At 39.1% G+C, this 19,834-nt stretch overlaps 2 protein-coding genes across 3 annotated transcripts in view; one reads left to right on the forward strand and one right to left on the reverse strand.

The window, feature by feature from the left end:
- Positions 1 to 6,046: 6,046 nt before the first annotated feature.
- N6AMT1 (N-6 adenine-specific DNA methyltransferase 1) lies at positions 6,047 to 11,122 on the forward strand. Of its 2 annotated transcripts, XM_055801826.1 has the most exons (6): positions 6,047 to 6,286; positions 6,988 to 7,077; positions 7,655 to 7,745; positions 8,662 to 8,745; positions 9,458 to 9,599; positions 10,640 to 11,122. In XM_055801826.1, the coding sequence occupies exons 1-6, from the start codon at positions 6,144 to 6,146 to the stop codon at positions 10,744 to 10,746; spliced, it is 657 nt and encodes a 218-aa protein (XP_055657801.1). In that variant the 5' UTR covers positions 6,047 to 6,143; the 3' UTR covers positions 10,747 to 11,122. The 2 variants fall into 2 exon arrangements, with proteins under 2 accessions (XP_055657801.1, XP_055657800.1); XM_055801825.1 differs by lacking the exon at positions 8,662 to 8,745 and having other exon boundaries at positions 6,072 to 6,286.
- Positions 11,123 to 14,283: 3,161 nt separating this feature from the next.
- LTN1 (listerin E3 ubiquitin protein ligase 1) overlaps positions 14,284 to 19,834 on the reverse strand; it is a 32,575-nt gene continuing 27,024 nt past the window's right edge. The window contains exons 25-30 of the mRNA XM_055801824.1: positions 19,620 to 19,806; positions 18,982 to 19,153; positions 17,640 to 17,860; positions 16,918 to 17,112; positions 16,134 to 16,301; positions 14,284 to 15,350 (exon numbers count right to left, since the gene is read on the reverse strand). Of these exons, the coding sequence (XP_055657799.1) occupies positions 15,288 to 15,350; positions 16,134 to 16,301; positions 16,918 to 17,112; positions 17,640 to 17,860; positions 18,982 to 19,153; positions 19,620 to 19,806 (1,006 nt within the window). The 3' untranslated portion in view covers positions 14,284 to 15,287. The remainder of the gene's footprint in view (positions 15,351 to 16,133; positions 16,302 to 16,917; positions 17,113 to 17,639; positions 17,861 to 18,981; positions 19,154 to 19,619; positions 19,807 to 19,834) is intronic.

Here is a 19,834-nt window from a genome sequence, read left to right on the forward strand (position 1 = left end):
GGTATTTGGGCAAGCAGGACATAAGGATTTTCTTATCTTGCTAGTTTTTTGTCAGAAACCAGTGCAATAGAACACTTTTTAGCCTTCTTTACCTTTACAAACTAACAGTTTAAAATGACAAGAAAAAGCAGAAATACCTGAAAATAGCTGAAGAAGCCAATCTGCCCTCAGGCACAGTGTTGTAAGTTCTTGGGGAAAATGGACATCATTCCTATCACTGAAACAGGCAATGCTGGTAACCCAGTCATAAAAGAAAGCTCTGCTATGACTCTGCTTCTTGAGGTGTTGTGTTTTAAGATGTAAATATAAACCAAAGGCCTTGATAATTCGTGACTTAAAAATTCCAGTTCCATTTTTTTGCATTAGCAGTAGATTTTTCGTGGGTTTCTGGCCCAGATCCAGTTAAAACAACTATATATGACTACTTACCTAAACATTCTCTTCCCGCTCAGTTGATTATGGTATTATTCATTTTCTCTTCTGAAGTGTTGAAATACTTTTGCACATTATTAAAAAGTTCCTTGCCTTCTCCCTGAGGTAGCTGCATTTCAATGATGAGTGAGGTAATTCCTTCAATAGAATAGTTGGTAATTGGTTTGTAAAGTTTAGCATGCACTCTGGGATCTTTTCAGGAAGGGCTATAAACAAGTATCCATCATTCTTACTCTCTAATATGTCATCCCCAGACCATTCCTTAGCAGGTTTAAAAATCCCATAGCTGTGATTAAACATACCATGCCACGGTGTATTGAAGCAATGTCATGATGTAAGGGCAAGAATTTTCATCAGTCAGTAGGGAAGCGAGGAAGCGAAAAAAGATTCAAGCTATTCACCTTAGAAATACAAAAGAAAGAACAGTGTATAAAAACTAGCATTTACTCATCTGACAGTATCTATGGAGAACAGGGAGCAGAAAAGTTTTATTGGAGTATAAACTCCAAGGTTTGGCTTTTGTTATGGTCAGGGTACTCTGTAATATGATTAGAAAAGGAAATGTAATCGGGAAACGTGACACTGGGAAAAGAAGTTAATTATCCAAAGATTAGAAATGAGCGATGTCCAAGTGTTCTTCACATCAACAGTAGCATAGTTCTTCACTTACTAGTCAAGGAAGCAGTAAAAACATGTTACTACTTTTGACTTTGCTAAGCAATGAGAATGTTACTTATTAAGAAAAATAACCTTACATGACTGACCACGGAATAATTTAATATAATTAAACAAAGCATAAACAAAAGTAGGTCTGTAACTGAAACTCACTAGTCTAAAATGACAAGCTTTAATAATTAAGAGAATAATTGAAATAAATCAAACTATGGAAAGGATTTCAGGGTGTGAACTTGGAGGAGCTCTTAATTGCTTTAGGTCAAAAGGGGATGAAAATATTTGATTATGGTTGAAGGTGGAAGCATGGAAATGAATGCATGCAGGAACAGGCTTCAAACCCAGCTGGTTTTTAAATAACCACCTCGAGCAACATGCTATGAATGAATATGCAGAGTGTCAAAAACGAATAGAAAAAAACACTGATAAGGAGAAAAGCTATGTCTTATAAGCTAAAAACTACAATGTAATGTAAGAATTGTTAAAATCAATTTGAAATATTCTTATTGAAGTTATTAAAACATAGAGCAAACAGGTTTGCACACACGTTCCAAAAGACAAGAAGGAAAGCAGCAGGACCTCTGTACCGTTAAGCTGGGATGACAATTAAAAACAGTGGACGGATGATGATTTTGGCTGTGATGGCAAAGGCAGTACATCTTGCTACATTACTGCAGTGTCTGCATTTTTAAAGAAGTAAAATGAAACACAGTGAATCTACTTAGAGACTCCCATGCAGCTTTTGACATGATGTTACATGGAAAAGTATGAACTAAGCTGGAGATGACGGAATTGGCAGACGGAACATGAGGCGAACACGAAACTGAATAAAGGTTAGACAGTCATACATCATACTAAAAAGGAATAGTATCAGGTTAAAAGTCACTAATGGCGACTTCCTGAAATATGGGTCTTGGGGCTGATTTTACTTAGTGTTTCTATCAAGATCCTTGACATCACTCTGATGACAACATGAAGTCAGGAGACTTCATGCAGGGGGAATAAAACAACCAGAATGTGAGAAACAGGCGTGCAAAGTGGGCTAGTAAAAACAATGAAACGCTACAGAATTCCCAATTTATAGTCAGTTATTTGGAAACTCTTGAGAAAAAACTAAGGGAAAACATCTGATCACAAAATGGCAAGAAACCATTTCTGCAAAGAAAATGCAACCATGATCCTGGGATGTACCAGACAAGTTGCAGGAGAGATAACGAAGCCAGTAAATTCTGCAAACCATCAGTAAGGCATTACCTGGAGTATTTTGTACAAGTCACATTCAGGGTGGAGTCAGGGTTGAATCCATACATGGAAAGTCTAAGAATGGTAAGAGAAATGAAAAGAATGTCTTATGACAGGAAACTTTTAAAAGCACATCTTATTTAGTCAAGCAAAACAAAGGCTGATGAGAGCCTTTCTTTGTCTACAAATCCATCAAGCAAAAACTGTGAAAAGAATTGCTTAAGCTTCCATACTTGCCAGAAGAGTAAACGAGTATCAAACCTACCACCACCACATTTATGCTGGGAATTACAAGGTTTCTAATCATTGGAGCACTGAAGTGACATAATAGCTTTTCATTGGAAATATTGATGGCAAGAAACCTATCTACTTTTGGAAAGATTTTTGCTCAGTTTAAGAAAAGGATTCTATGATGTTGTTGCCTGCTGGACTACATAGATAAAGATATTTCTTCCAGACCTCTCCTAGCAGTTCTGTCTTTGCAGCGATCCTACTGGCTCCACTTTCCCAAATGCACCAAAACAGGAGTATTCATGAGTCCAGCCCGGGCCTAGGTAGATCTCTTCTGGGACAGACACCCCGATGCAGCTGTGAAATGTTTGAGAAGTTTAAAATGGAGACCTCTGAGGGCTGAAAGGCATCTAGGATGTTACGGGTTAAGCTTCGCTGCATAAGAGGAACAGCACTGAATTCCAAATGGGATAGAGCCATACAGCTTAGTTAGTGTAAACAAATGGTTATGATTCCTGTCAAGAACAATTTTTCTTCTCCATAGAGCCTAGTTTAATAACATGGCATAGGCACCACTGAAAATGGGAATATTAGCTTTCCAACAATTTCCCAAAATTGAAATAGAATCTGTTTTGGCAAAAACAGTACAGTTGTCTACCAAGAAAAACATTTTAGGTAGTTATATAAGCAATAAAAATAAATGTTTTATAAAATTCACCCAGAAAGACTTGTAAGTATTAAAAAAACCAATAATAATTAACCAGATTCATGAAGTATGAAACAGCCAAAAATAACAATCAGTAAAGCTGAAGATGGTGAAGTCGTTTCTTATACTGTAGTCCAAAGCCTGACCACCTGTAGAGATTAGAAAAAATATATCCAAAGAATTAATTTTCCTAATATGGACACAGTGCAAGATTCTGTCTTAACATGACTTCATTTTGCCAAAGTAATGGAATTTTATGCAAACTTAGTGTGTTCTACAAGTACTTGTTCCTCTGGCGCAGCAGCAAATCATTGCTAATACAGATGAAATGAAGGAGTATCTACTGGGTTTCTTTTTGCATTTAAAAAACCAGTATTGCCTCCATCCAGGCTCCTGCTCACAACTGCCCCCTGAAGCAGCCTATCCTGCTCCACTGACGACCCAAGTAATTTAGGAATAGTAGACATTAATGTTAACCTCTGCCAGAACCCACTGTTTCTGACCCAACTGTGATAATCCTACTCTGCATCAGCCAAGGGATTTCCAGTAAAGGAAACCATTAGTATCTTCTCGCACACGAAGATCTCCTTTAGCCTGTATGTGGACACCACGTTGAAAGACAGAATAACTCCCTTCAGAACAGGTTCAGGAAAGAGCACAAAAAGAATGCAGATCAGGAGGCAACAACAGTTAATTTTGTTGGTGAAATGAGGGCTGAGATAGGTTATGACACCACTTCATATGGAGGAATAAATTAAGAGAAAATAACATTTTAAACTAAAAGGTAATACTCATTCAAGATCAGGTCCATGAATAAATTTACTAAGGAAATTGTTTTCTGAACTTCTAAGTTTCTAAAATTGCTTTACATGCTAGACAGTGAAACAAGAAACCTGTTTTAAGATAACGCTTGATGTTTTCATTTCCGTGACAGGACAAAAGTGATCCTTGAGTTAAAACTTCTCTAATTAATCTCTGCGTATCTGATTGCATTGACTTACCTCAAAAGATCGGACATAAAGAACACTGGCTTACTACTGACTGATCATAATTCTTTGCATGTATATGCGGTGTATTAATAATGATTCTACATAATTTCTGTTGGCTACATGAAAAAGCATTGGCTTTGAGGCTAAAGAGTAGCGTGTTGATTTTACTTGGAAACATGAAGGTGGCCCACAGCTAAAGGCAGTATGCACTATGTATGGCAGGCAGTATGTAAGGCAGGATGCACTTAATACTGAATTTTCAGGTAAATCTCCCAGATACCTGGCTGGTGAGCTGGTGCCCAGTGCTTGGGCTGGGTAACACCAGTCACCACACCTGCAGTGAGAATGGAATTGTCCCCCTGTTGTAAGAGTCCCAAGGATTCTGCATTTAATACCTCTTTTTTTTCTTCCCCCTCCAGTGTGCAGACATAGTCCCTTTTTCTAAAAGAATTTACCCAAAGTTCTTCTTACTGAAAGGATCGAGTATATTGATATCATTTTCTCCTCACATAGATATGTGGAACTGATGAACTATGAACTTGCAGGAACAAGATCTATCTCACAGTTCTTTGCAGTGGAGGGTAAAGGATGAGACCCTCCCACAAAGCTGGAACTCCCTTTCTGTGTTTTCCTATGTTCCTAGCAAAGCTGACCTACGGTGGACACCGAAATGGACAGAATAAACCTAGCTTCAAGACAAGTTAGCTGCATTTATGAACCATGAGCTGCTCAAAAATCTAGTTCTTCTTCTGTACGAATGGAAGATACTGTCTGTTTTACAGAGGCCACCTGTAATTGCAAGTGAAAAATGGAAACCGGTTCTTTCCCTAGTTCCAGAGCCCAAAGTGAAGGCTAGCAGACAAGACACACCTCAACCCTTAAATGTAATTAAGCCAACAAATTACTGGGTTAATCATGTGGGGTTTTTTTCTTCTTTTCCCAAAACTGTTCATTGAAATTATCATGGGGGTGGACTAGATGATCTTCGAAGGTCTCTTCCAATCCAAACAATTCTGATTCTATGATTATAAAAATAATGTTTTAAGAGTCTTGCTTCTTTATTAGTGTCACTCTTTTCCAACATCGACCTAGACATTTATCTCTCAGAATTTGTGTAGAGCACATAGTAACTGAAAACAAGACGTTTCATGGGAATTCAAACTTGTACTTCTCTCTTGCTTTTGATCACACGTTGCCTCTTTTGTGTCGTTGCCTAGAGCAAGCTATTGACCTGATCTGTGCCCTGAAACTTCCCCTCCATTGTCAAGTTCTGCAGACTCTCATTTTTGTCTGAATTCTGGAGTTCACAGGGTTGCACCCCGGGATGCTGGCAAGTGCTGCTGGCAAAGAATCACACGTATTCTTTCATTAACTGGAAAACTGAGCTTCAGTTAAGTACCAAAGCCAGTCTTTGCTGCGGCATTTCCACTTAGAAACTCCCGCCGCTCCTCTTTGCCTGCCCTCCTGCCAACTTGCTGTGCCAAGGCGGCGTTTCTCACGATGGAAAAGGCATCGATCTGGACAGCCGACTCCAGAGCCGTCAGCAAGAGCCGCAGGTCCCCTTCACACCTTCACGGCCGGCCAGGCCTCCCGCTGCGGGGACCACCACGCACCGAGGCCGACGGAGCGAAGATTTTTAACGTTGCACCAGTTAAACCGTACGATGGCACCTGACGGCGGCTCCGGTCCCGGCAGCTCCCGCCGCCTCCTCCCTCGCGGCCGCCCCCCACCGCCCCGCCAGGCGCGCGAGGGGCGGGGCCCCGCCGGCGCCCTCCCATTGGCGGCGTCGGTGGCGCGAGCGGCCGCGGGAGCCCCGAGCACGCCGGAGGGGCGTGGCGGCGCACGCGCGCTCCCGAGCGGGAAGGGGTGTCATGGCGGCGCCCACGCTCCCTACCCCCAGGTACGACCACGTGGGGCCGCACGGGCCTTTCCGGGACGTGTACGAGCCGGCCGAGGACACCTTCCTGCTGCTGGACGCGCTGGAGCGGGACGCGGCCCGCCTGCGGGAGGCTCGGTAGGCGCGGGGGCAGGGGCGGGGCGGCGGCGCTAACGGCGGGGCGGAGCGAGGGGGCTGCCCCGCCCCTCGGGCCCGGGGTGTCGAGGCGCCGGGGCGGGGGCGCCGCTGCCTGTCCCTCGGGGCCCGGCTGCCCGCGGGGTTGCGGGGCCGGGCGGGAGCGGGGCGAGGCCTCCCCGGGCGGGCGGCGGGCAGCGCGGGGCCCGGCGCCCCCTCGGCCCGCTCGCTGTCGGGGCGATGGCCTGGGGGAGCCGTGGGAAGCCTGAGGGTGCAGCCCGGGGCCGGGCGGAGATGTGCCCACAGAACTGGAACCGCTGTACAAGTCACCCACGGGCTTACTCATAGGAGTGACGGGTTGTAAACCTCCTGCGGGCGCTGTTGTCTAGAGCTGGCCGAAGGCCTCCTGAGGGCTCCCTCCGTGCCTGGCTCCGCGGTGATCCTCCATCGTTTCTGTCGGAGCTGTAATACGTGCTGTGGAAACGTAGCCGTACGGTTGGGAATGTGTAGTTAATGGAAGCCGTAACGTTATGCACAGGGGAAACAAACACGTGTGTTTCCCAAAAGCAGCTTGTGACAGCCAGGAGTTGTCTGCGCAGGCACCGGCTGGTCTGGCAGCCCCTGTGACACAGATGGCACCACGTGGGCTTCAAGGGCTGTGTGATCAGCAGGCAAATAAGTCACCCAGAGTTTTCTGTCTTTAGAGTTGAGATCTGCCTTGAAATAGGATCTGGATCTGGTGTGGTTTCAACATTTCTAGCTTCTTCCGTTATTGGCTCCAGCGCGCTGTATATGTGAGTATAACAGCACTCAGTTGCATGCCATAGTAAAGAATACTTAGTTCCCACATACATACTTTCTCATCTTCACATTTAAAAACGCTTCTTTTCACAAAGAAATGTTAGCTCAGTTCTACAGATAGGGAAATTAAAGCAGAGAGAGCCTAAACTATTTGCTTCAGGTTCTGTAAAAATTAAGTACCGGTGCAACTAGAATTCCATTTTCCCACTTCATAGACAAATTGCTAAGCTTACACTTTTGATTGCTGGGTTGAATTCTAAATTTTAGCCACTGATTAGTCTTACTGAGGTCTGATGACATAACATTGGTTACCTGGGTGTGCATGTATATGTATGCAGACCTAGCGTTGAAAGGGAAATCCTGTACTTCAGTTTTCAGTCATTCGTTACAACTTCCAGTACAGTGTTGCACAGTTTAGCTGCTGATACGATGTTTTTTTACTATTTACTCGCAAAGCAAAGGATGCTGGAAAAGATATTTTTATTCAGAGTACCTAAATTAGCACGTGGTTCACAGGATTAAACCTCCCAGATACAGTAGCCAGTAACTTGGTAATATTCTGCTTTTTAGATGTACAGATATCAACCCAATGGCAGCTTACTGTACACTGGAGACAGCTGCACTTAACAATGTTCACCTTCAGCCAGTCATTACTGATTTGGTAAGATAAGATGTTTCAATATCATCTTACTTAGAGTTTTTGTAATATTTTTTTAATACTTATTAGATACTGAAAATTAATCGTGAACTCTAGAACAAACATTGTCTTGATAAGCACAGAAAAAAAAAAAAACAATGTCAAAGTGTTTCTGAAAGAAGGGAAAAACAGAATACTCAAGCTCTACAATTCCAATTTAAGCTTTAAAAATTCATTAAGATAATTTTAAAAATAAATTTTGTAGATGTAGTTTGGAAAATTCTGCACGAGGAACTCTGCAGTGACCTGAAATTATAGCCCTTCCTCTAGTGCTACACAGTTCTTGGTTCTCAGCTCATTCTGATTTGATTAGGAACTGTGTATATTACTTTTTGTATCTTACAGAATTTGGCACAGGAAAAAGCTAAGTTTCTCATCTTTTATTAAGGTATTTGTTTAAAATACCCCAAACATATGTTTATAAAAGATTGTGAAGATAGGCAACAATAAATGTGTTCTAAAATGGATGAACAACTGCTCATACTTGAGAACTGAACTGCAGTTATCACAGACTGGTCATTTTGGGTAGCAATTGTTAACTGATGATAAATTCAAAATTCTTTTATATCCAATTTATTCTAGCTTAGTTCAGAATTCAAAGTACTACCTGTCTGCATATGTGTCTCTTGCTCTTCCACATCCCATACGTAACGTAGTCTTAAGGCTATTGAAATTGTTCTGCTCTGCAAGGGTACTTCTTCTTGATGTTTCTCTTGCACATAGAAAATAAAGTTTAGTGTTCCTGAGTTGCGCTGAGACGTTCAGAACATCTAGCACTACATAACTGTATTTTTACAAAATGTTTGCATTCTTTGTGTTTCCAATAAAAAAAGAAAAAACACCAACCAACAAACAAAAGAATCATCAACTTCATCTATAGGTCAGAGGACTGTCTCCAAGATTAAATGGGAAGGTTGATCTACTGCTATTTAATCCACCGTATGTTGTAACACCTTCTGAAGAGGTAGGAAAAATTTGAAATACACAATATAAATGGTATTTCTACTGTCAGACGAGAGGTGACAAATCAAAGAAGCTCTGCTATGAAAACTGCAGGGTGTTTTTTTAAATAGTAAAGGATGTTGTAGGACCAGCATTTTTGTAATAGCACTTGTAACAGCACTGTTTTAGTGACCATGATTTACTAGTGTTGCTTATAAAGACTACATGGGAATAAGGATTGTTAGCTGCTGCTGCTGCTGCTCAATACCTAGTTTCTCCATCAAGCATAAACTGTATAAGAATTCTGTTTGGTGTATGGTGTATTTTTAGAAGACTTGCAATGGAAAATGCATTTGATCCTTACAAAATAAGTATTGTCTGCTTCTGCAGACTCCTATGCGCATGAACACTTAAAAGGGTTTTCTGGTCACCTTCCACTTGGCAAACAAGCTCATAAAACATTTTAAGAAAATACATACAAAGCACGTGATAAAATGTAGCTCTTTGAATTCAGTTGAAGAATAGAACGTGAAACAAAAGTAGTATGTTCATTGTGTAGAAAGTAGTCTTGAAGTAATTTTGCTGCATAAACTAATTTACTGACTCAAAGTTGTCAGATTTCTAATGACAGACACCTAAAGCTGGAGACCATGGTAATGTTTCTCATAATCGTAAGTGCGACTGACGTTTCTATCGTTCTGTGTTAATGCAGCCTTTGCTTTCATTCTTCCTAGGTGGAAAGCCATGGAATAGAGGCATCTTGGGCTGGTGGCAGAAAGGGCAGAGAAGTAATGGATCGAGTTTTTCCATTAGTACCAGACCTACTTTCACCAGGAGGATTATTCTACTTGGTCACAATAAAAGAAAATAATCCAGGTGATCATTTTCCTTGGACCCTTAAATATGCCAAACAGACTTCACACTGTATTAATAAAAATGTTGATCATAACAATGTTCTCTAGGTTTTCAGACTTCAGTAAACAACAAAAAGTAGTGTGTAACATCAGTTGAATCTAACATGGTGATAGCAACTAACTGAAGATTGACCAAATGCATTGGAATTCATATCAGTGTTCTAGGTCATTATTTAAAAATGCCAGAGATGGCTAGAGTGGTTTTGTGTGCTTCATACAAACCATGGCATCTCTGTGGACTCTTGTGCTTCTCATCTTTCAAGTCTGTGTGGGTGTCTAATTGACAAAGGGACTTTTACATAACCTGATGCCTCTTGGAATCCCTTTTCTGAATGCATGCCTTGTGCATCCAGCGTATGGTGAGCTAGACCAAAAATAAAAGCAAATTACCCAAACTAAGAATTTCCTAAGCTAGTCTGGAAAATGGTTATATGTATGTCCTGACCCCGGCAGCTCAGTTCCAAGTCTGAAAGGTGACTAGATCTTCTGAACTAAGTAATGAAGCCAGGACAGTCACTTCATATGAAAGGGAATGGTGGTATAAACTTGAAAGGCAAAAGCCTTTGGTTGGAAATGCAATGTCTTTCATTTTGACATCTGTAGAGAAAAGATTTGGACTTGCTTCTTCTGATCCAATGCTTAGTGGCTATACACTATCAAGTAGTTTCAAGAAGACTGACTATTCTTTCACACCTGATTGATAGGCAGCTTCTGAGAGAAAGTGCTACAAATTTCAGTTTCTCCTACAGGTTAGCTTCATCACTGCTATTAATTGTTCACTGCTGTTAATAATACCAAAATAGAGAACTTCAATTAGTAAATTGTAAACTTTATTTGTTCTTGGTGGAAGACTACTTTGCATAAAAATTACTGTCTGAAAGAGTGAAAGGACAGAGTTTCTAATCTTTGTTTTACTGCTTATGTTTGGTAGATATTTTAGCACTGCCTTTTACAGCTGACTTCTGTATAAACTCAGTTGTAACACTGCACTTTCAATTACAGACGAAATTCTGGAAACAATGAAGAAATATGGCTTAGAAGGCACACGAGTACTTTCCAGGCAAGCAGGACAAGAGATGCTTACTGTCCTCAAATTTAAGAAGCCTTGATAACTGCTCTTAACCTTGCCAATACTAGGCATGCAGAAAGCTGAACACAGGGTACTGAAATTATCAAATCAATTTTTAAGCCAAGACTTTCACTGTCTTAGGGTGTATACTCACTTCCCAATTACTGCAGTGAGACTGATGAAGAGACCGTACTCTTTTTTTAATTATTATTTTTATTTTATCCTGGATGTTAACCAGCTGTTCTCTGCTGTCAGAAGTACAGTTGTCCCCTGGCTATCTACAGGACAGTTGTGGGGGAATTGTGAAATACCCTACCTTGTTGCATTTGCACTTAAAAGCCCTAAAGACTTACCTCTATAAATAGATATTTGTATATTTGTCATTGTGGCTTATTAAAATAACATACTTGGTATAATTATTCCTGTTTTAAGACCTAGTCTATATCTATGTTGGGGTTAAATGAACACTTGGAATCAGTGTTAATCATTTTGATGCGGTATGGGAGACTTACAGGTCTAAGGCATCATTACTGAGTTTCCTTCTTTGGTAAGTAAACGATGTACTTCTGAACAGAAAGATCCAGTAAGTGTATCTCAAGAGCTGGGAGAAATGCAAGGTATCACATCTCCTGAAGTCTTCTGGGCAATAGTGTGGTGATTGTGCTCCCTTTTATGCCATTTTACAAGGAGGGTACTACTATGGCGTACTGTAGATTAGATGAAGAGTTCTCATCCATGAAATGGTATTAGGGGATGGGGGGAAGCATGTGAGATGCTTACTAAAAAGGCTAGTTACTGGGTAGCTGAAAACAGTGACAATGTAAGTGAAGTGGAATAAAGGTCCTCCCTCAGAATCACTATTCAAATACGAAGCTATTTCTGGACCACCAGACCCAGATGACGAGCAGCCTGTGCAGCCTCTTCCCTCTCAGGTGCCTACAGAAGGTTCTAATACAGCGTTGTCCCAGTGTAGTAAGCACAGTCCCATGAGGAAGATGTCTTGCTCACATGCAGCACAAAGGTAGAGACACTAGTATGCAACACCACTGGTGCTTTTAAAGAAACTGACCTTGAAGGATTTGTGTCAGGTAATGTTAATGCTCTTTTTATGGGTCCAAGGTCACAAGGTGGTGGGATTTGGGGTTTTTTTGTAGGATGCTGAGGCACTGAAAAGACTACTCCATTTAAGACTTCAGTACTAAATTTATGTTTGTACTTAACCCCAGCTTGCACAAATGTTTCAAGTTCTTCTATATTTTAAGCTGATCACCCAAAAAACTTACCTAGGAGATTGAAAAAAGGAGTTTTTGGACAGTATAGGTGCTGTTAGCAGAAACACATGACTGCAAACCTAGCCAGACCGTTTGAGGTATTTTGCTGCAAAGAAATGTGAGAAGTTACTTTTGACTCATACAGGTCAAAAGTCAACTTAAACTGGTCTGGCATTAAAGTTGTTCCTTATACCATCCTGAAGAAAATAGAAAAAGGACTGGATTGCAGAAAGTGTGCAGCGGTGATTGTTTTGCATCCTAAAAGTTGTCATTCCCCCAGCTTAGAAGACCACTGAAGAGCAACACTGCAATTCAATTCAGCCACAGCTAATGCATCCCCCTTCAGTAGCTTTTCTGTCTGTCTGGTTTTATTTAGCTAAACAGGAATGTGAGCACAAATGCACTGTTGGGAGGGTTTAGAGAGAAGATGTAGTCACAGAAATTCTAGTCCTTGAACCAAAGCGAGGTTAGACTACTGTTGATTCTTACCTTCTGAATAGCTTGCCTAAGGAATGTCAAAGTTGAGAAACTGAGAGGCAGCTTGGTGGCTATCCGCAAAATAACATGTTTCCCATGTTTTCCATTGAATAATTCAAGCAAAGTTTTGTTCTTGTGGCTTACCAACTAGTCAACTCTGAGAAGTCACATTTCAGTTTGACTGCTTCCTACTTATAAAACCTTTTTGACTTGATGGCAGACCCTTAGCTAAGCCACACCTTTCTCCCCCCACCCCCACCCCCCCCGCCCCCTTTACAAAACTGTTAAGGAGAAGAGGGTTTATGCTTTGTAATTTTGCTGTAATGTGGAATAATGGGTTTTGAGGCTATTAATCATAGCCGTAGGGCTGTTTGAATGAACCAAAATGCTGTCATCCTTAGACTCCTCTAGTTCTATGTTGGTAACCACTTTGGCTAACAGAGTTCGGTTGCTGAGCAAAAGCTGTAACATCAAAAGAAGATTTTAAGATATAGTCAAAACATATAATAGAATCAAACTACAGGTGTAACATGAGGAAGCTTTAATCTGTCTAGCTTTTTTTAGTTGGAACTGAAGAATTTAGTTTTAAAAGAGGTAATCAAAGATTTTAAAAAGTCATCTGGCACTGTAGTTCACAATGCTCAAGAGCGTACATAGTTTTAAATTATAAAGGACAGAAAAATGAAAATCAGAAGATGAGAACAAAAAGCATAATAAAACGTACCATGCTTGCAACAGAAGATGATTGCACTGGACCATCCAACAACAACTGCGTATGTGTTCACTTTAATAAATCACGAGTCAGTTCTCCTAACCCTGCTGCAGCTTCAGTGGAAGCACTTGTCAAAATGGAATCCAAGTAAGAACATGGGTGAGTTCTGCAAGAAGTTATTCCTGTTATGCTCCCATCATCCCGGTGAAGACTGGGAACTACTAACAGGCCAGGTAACTTCTTTTTTGTTTGGGTTTGGGTTTTTTTTTAGGTTTTGAAATTTGTGTTTACACAGAGGTCTGCACATATACTTAGCATTTGCCAGGGCACACGTACTCCCTTCTAGAAGGCCAAAGAACACGATGGTTTCAGGAGAGTTTTGTGAAGGGTATTCCTGCATTCAGCGCACATGAAAATAAGCTGCGTGGCAGATACAGACCTACATAGTGTCAAACCTACTAAGAAGAAAGCAAAACTTCTGCTCCCCCAAACCCCTTGGCACTGCTCTGTCAGCAAGTACCACTGGCAAAAGACACACTGCTGCTCTGCAAGCACCTGCACTTCTTGGTTCTGCTAGAACAAAGACAAAAGCTTTCCACAAGGCTGCATAGACAATATCCAAGGTAGGGTCTTGCAAGGAGATTTTAAGATGGTTCTTCTCAAGCAACACCTGTTTTAACCACAACTGGCCTTCAAATCAGTTACTGACTTTGGTTATTCTAAATGACTTTTTTGTAAAGTGATAACAACAGACAAATTCTGGACTTTTAGTATCGTTAACTATGAAACAATACAGCTTGCTCAATCTGTATTTTGAGTTAGACCTTTTCAATACCAGTTTTAAATCCTTTCCCTTCTCTCTTAAAAGATATCAAGAAATTTCTCCTCTGGAAGGCCAGTGTTAAGTCTATTTTTAGCAGGTATCAATAGCTAAAATAATTTCTAGAGTGGTCACCTCCAAAGAGACCAAGTGTGACAAAACATACAGAATCTAAAAAAATAGCTGTTGAGGTACAGCCAGCTAAGTATGCTGTAAACTCAGCACGTGAAAATTTATACTACCGATTTCTGAAAGTTTATCACAGAGGAAAACACAGCAATCCAGAGACTACAGAGATTGACAAAATTAATTTATTCCCCCCTCAAAGAAATCCACCACAAATACCATCCAAGTTAGAATATATTAGTATGCTACTGCTGTTAAAAAAAAAAAAAGCATGAAGGAGACTACTAAGTTCTGATACATCTGTCATGTTCACTTAGAGTCATTATTATGGGACAGTGGAAGTACAGTATACATTCAGTGATAGTTAATTTGCCAGCTCATGAAGACATTTTAAACTGAAATAATGAAAAGAAGAATTGATCAATGTGTATGCCTTGTCTTTAAAAGCCAATCAACAATAAATAGGTAGTGTTTTGTCATGCAGGAACGATTGTACTCCCTCTGTTTGGGCTTCCAAGTTTTCATTTAGGGTGGTGGATGGCTGAGGGTTTTGGGGAAAACAAGACTCAAAGGTGAAAGCTCAGGTCATGAACATGTTAATTTAGAGCATGCTATGTTTAAATTTTATGCTTTTATGCTTTAACAGAAAGTTATCACCTGAGTTCCATGCCTTAATGTCTAACAGCAACATTCTTCCCCCCCCCCCCCCCAAAGGAACTATTCAGAATATATTATACTAAAAAAATCAAGTCTTTATACCACTTATGTTATATTAAGTATATATATATATCACCTGTTATATTAAGAGGCATGGTCTGCGTTAAGTGCATAACACCATGTTAGAATATACCTAAAATAAGAGGCTTTTATCAACTATGCTGTGGCTTAAACACCATTTTTCAGACATAACTCTACGTTATTTCTGATTTTTTAATATACTTCAATATCTTAAAAATATACAAATTAAAATAAATTACTCATATTTCTTGATATCAAAGAAGAATCTTCAAACTTACAAAAAATAGTCCAGAGGTAAATGTGTGTCATATCCCACTAGTCAAGGATTTAAAGTAACTGACATTATTTCCAAGTAGTTAGCTTCGTTCAACACAACAGTTTATTGCCTCCTCTTCATTTATTACTGAGTTCACAGAAAGAAGAAAGACCATTTTATTTCAGAAAAATGTCTCTCGACAGAGTGGACAGGTGGATTTGTTGCTGGATGTGAACCATTTGTACTGAAAGAGAAATACAACTGTTCAGTATACAAACGCAAGCTGCGTATCACAAACGCTGGTTTATCACAAATAATCATTATTTGCCAATGAATAGCACTATCAATAACTATACTTTTAAAAACCCCAAGAAACAGTAAAAAAAAAACCTTTCCATGTGTGTATGTATGCGTGTGTGTATATACACCCAGATGTATTTGCATATGTATATACACATATTACACACATATATACACACAATGCTAAAGTTTTATTCTAAAACCTGACACAAAGGAATTTTCATCCAGTCTCATTTTAGGATAAAAAGCTATTTTTAAAGCAGCAGTAATTCCTCCACTGGATAGCTATACGGATGCCAATCTGTTCCAGTATACTCTGTAACCATACAACCAATGCCCACGATGACTTGGATATAGTTACATGTTAATTATCTGGATCAGCATGGTTTACTAAAGAGCATGTTGCATAAATTTAATTTAACCTTTCCTCTTCCCATACCTGAGCTGATAATAACAAGATGCTGTTGCTACACCCTATGCAGATGTAATGGCTTACATCTTACTGAACACAAGATGGATGGTTATTATCTGTGAAGTGTGGCAACCCCTCTCTCATTACATGCCCTTCCGGATCAGTGCAAAATCCACACAAATATAATACAAGCCCAGTTAATCCCAGATGCTCCAAAGATGTAATGGAGAATTGATGGTACTACAATAGAAGTTCCTGGTTCAAACTACAAATGGATATTTTGCCTATTTAAAAAGATTTAGTCTAGGTACTTACCAAGCAAGCTGAATGAAACTTTTTCTTGCATGTTCTGCAAGCTTTTTTGGGAAGAGAATAGTTGGAACCATGAATGACTGAAAAACAGATCATACAATCTTCAACGCCCTCAAAACGTTTATCCACATTGTTTTTCCACAAAGATAAGCCTTCCATAATACTTCCATTCTAACAGAGGGAAAAGAGCTGTTAATACTGCAGAATTCCTTCAGAATATTCTTATTGCTATTCATAAGCATATCAAGGAAACAAAGCCTGAAGGCTTTATAATCTGAATTTATAAGCAATATATGCAGCAAATAATTTATAAAACCAACACATGAAATACAGATGATACCCTGATCTGTAGAAATGCAAATATTCATTACAATGAAAATAATGCGTTTAGGAGCACTCAAAAGGGGATTTTAAAATCCACAGATGATGCAACTTCAGCAACCACCAATCTTTTAGAGAATTTAATGTATTGGGGTTTGGGATTTGGGGTTTTTTTTGTTTGTTTTCAAATTATAGTTGAGACGGCATTGCTACACAGGGCAGACACTGGCCCATATCTTCAGAGATCTACCTACATTTTCAACTTTGGCTATAGATTTAATAGGACTTAGGCCCATAAGTTTACTCTATTTCAGCATCTGAAGAAAAGCAGATGTTAAGAGTGAACAATTCTATGAAGTCCTTTGATGAGATCCATTATACAGATCTAAATAATATCGCATTACTAGAAATATTTTTCTATTATCAGGCCTTTGTTTTCAAAACTAGAGGCTTTCTCTAAACTCACCTGATGTGTAAGATATGTGCTTAACTGTAGCATCCAGTTGCGCCACTGCTGCACAGCCACACCAACCCTCTTTCCACTCTCAACCGTTATGGATCCCAGTGGGTAATTTGATGGAAGCTGTATTATTAGTTCGATAAAGATATCATCAACTGAATATGTAGCAATGACTTCCCGTGCTGCAGACCGAGCTTTTACCTGTGAAAAAAAAAAATGCACGTATTAGAACTCTAGAGAGGGATGCACCACCTCTAGTCTTTTTATATATATATATTTTTTTTTTATATATATACACACACCATATATACTTCACTACACAGATATAACTGTCTTAGACCAGGAAAACACTTTTCTCAAACTTCCACTCCTATCATGGCAAAACAAAAAGAAATTACCAGCCATTTTTCAATCTACTGACTGATTACATTTTTTAATACACCAAAAAGAAGTATATTGACAGCAGTATCTTCCACTTACCTCCTCAATTTCCCGAACATCATAAACCCCATTCATTTCTTTTTTTTTTTTTTTAAACAGAGAATTAATAAATATCAACTTAATGTATCAATGCCCAAGTTAAATTATGTTTTCATCAGTCATTTAGAACAACAAAAATGCAATCATATAAACCACTGTAATACAGTCTGGTTCCGAGAAGCAATGCTTCTTAAAATGTTTGCAAAAAACTAAAGTAAATTAAAAAAAGGACAAAAAGTCCTACTAACCGTCATGCCATTAAATAACTGTGTGCTAGTCTGAACAGAAGATATTTCCTGTGAAGAAAGCACACTGCTGACATACTTGCTTGTAAATTTATCTACAACATTGAAGACACGTTTCTCACAGCTGTTCCACCAAAGCCTGACCATTGCCGGCAAGTCTTTCAGTGTTATATGGTACACAGAGCAGGCCAAGTGCGGAATCTGGGATGACAGGGCTGCTGTTCCTGGGAGGGAAAGAAAGGACGTTGAAATACTCTAACACATTAGTCACAAATTTTCATTCCTCCACACCACATACAAAAATTTTGATACCAATGTAACTGTGGTAACTAGAATTTCATGTACGTGTTCCTTCCATATTTACTACTGTAAGTGCCTGTTTGACCCTGCCTTTCTCCATCAGTCTGGTTTCTTTGTTTCTTCAGCTAACACGTCACAACTGAAAATTCATCTTCTAATTTAGAGATGAACTCTAGGTGGACTATCAGTAATCAGGAATAATTTTATAGTCTAGAAATTACAAAATGCTCACTTTGGAGTGAACAAACAGTAAGATGTTTGGAGCACATTTGAGGTTTGCAGTGTTCTATAGAAGTGCATAGAGAGAGAAGGGAAATCTTTCTCTTGGAACATCATGTTAGTAATTCTTACTGTCATCCAGATAAATCGTGCTGCAACATACAGCGATGTTCAAGCAAATACTTGAAAAATGGAAACATGGTATTGTTGCTTACATCTATACACGTATATAAAAGAACAACTTCAGTGAAGTAACTTTAAAAACTCATTCTCTTTTTCATGTTTCTCAGCTAAAAAAACTCCAGTGTATCTTCTCTCATCATGGCTGATTAACTGGGTCTTCTGAACAGCACAATGAAAACAACACAAAATTTAATACCTCAAACATTTCAAAAAATACATATTAAAACATAATTTGCTTTTATTCATGTATTAAAATAGAAGAAAAATACAGAAATTCAATTTAGCATAAAAAACCCAACCATCACCTAGAAGCAATGGAGACATCCCAGAATAGATCACCCATTTTTATTATTTTTGAATCTTTGCATACATTCAGGATCCAGATAGCAGCAATATATTATTTCTGCCCTAAGTGAATAAACTAAGCATTTCCTGGTTTGTTTGGGGTTTTTTGTTGATAAATATTTCAACTTTGGCTAAGCTTCAAACGGGGAGTGTTAGCCAAAGATTTTTAAACATATGTATGTATCTATCTATTTTATAGGTAAGGTTTTCTAAAATATGTATTTTTAAGCAGAAAAGCATACCTAAACTTCAGCAATACCACAACTTTCTGAAATGCACTAATACAATTTTTACTAACCTTTGACATCTAAATGAAGCTCTTCAGTAAAGAAGGTTTTTGTGTCCTTATTTGGAACTTCTGAAGTTGGCCCAGAAAAGACAGGGTTTTCAGGCATAAGCCTGAACAAGTGATAGAGCAATTTATTCAAGCTTTTAGTTCTTCTGAGGTATTGTGAGTAGAGAACTCGCAGCTGATAGTGTTAAAATAAAATAAATTAAAAAACCAAACAACAAAACACATACAAAATACAGATGAAGCTTAACACATATAGCTTACACTGTAAATAATATAAATATGTTCCTGTAAGGAGGAAAAGCAAGACTATGATTTAGAAGTGTTTAGAAGAGTGATTTAGTTCTCTGCACCATTTTTGAATGATTAGAAGATCAGAAAATGTAGCAAGCTTTTTTGAAAATGCATGGAAGAATCAACCATTAATGAATTTAATTCTTTATTACTCTAATGTCACCATCCTTAAGTATTGCAGTGCAGAAATCTAAGTCCATTGATGCTTTCAGAATTCCACTAATTCCACAAAAACAAAAGGTTGGATGATATATTAATTAAAAGAATAAAAAGGCTAGATGAAACGTCAAGATTTAAACCAAGTCAGTCTGCTAAGAAATTCAGTTAGAAGGAAAAGACTTCAAACACACCTGAGAAGATGCTGCTTTGAAGAAAGCTAATGTTAACTTCCAAGTGAGAAGATACCCTAGAACAAGGCAGAACTCATCACTCAGAGGCTGAATAACAGCAAATTCTCCAACTGGAATGCATTCCAGGATGTTTTCTAGCAGGAGTTCTTGAGTGGCCAGGACACACATAAGAGCCGCTGGAGGTGATCTATGGAAAAACGTCTGGCACAGTAAAC

This window comes from Falco peregrinus, chromosome 4 (genome assembly GCF_023634155.1).
Source record: "Falco peregrinus isolate bFalPer1 chromosome 4, bFalPer1.pri, whole genome shotgun sequence".
Taxonomy (NCBI): Eukaryota; Metazoa; Chordata; class Aves; order Falconiformes; family Falconidae; genus Falco; species Falco peregrinus.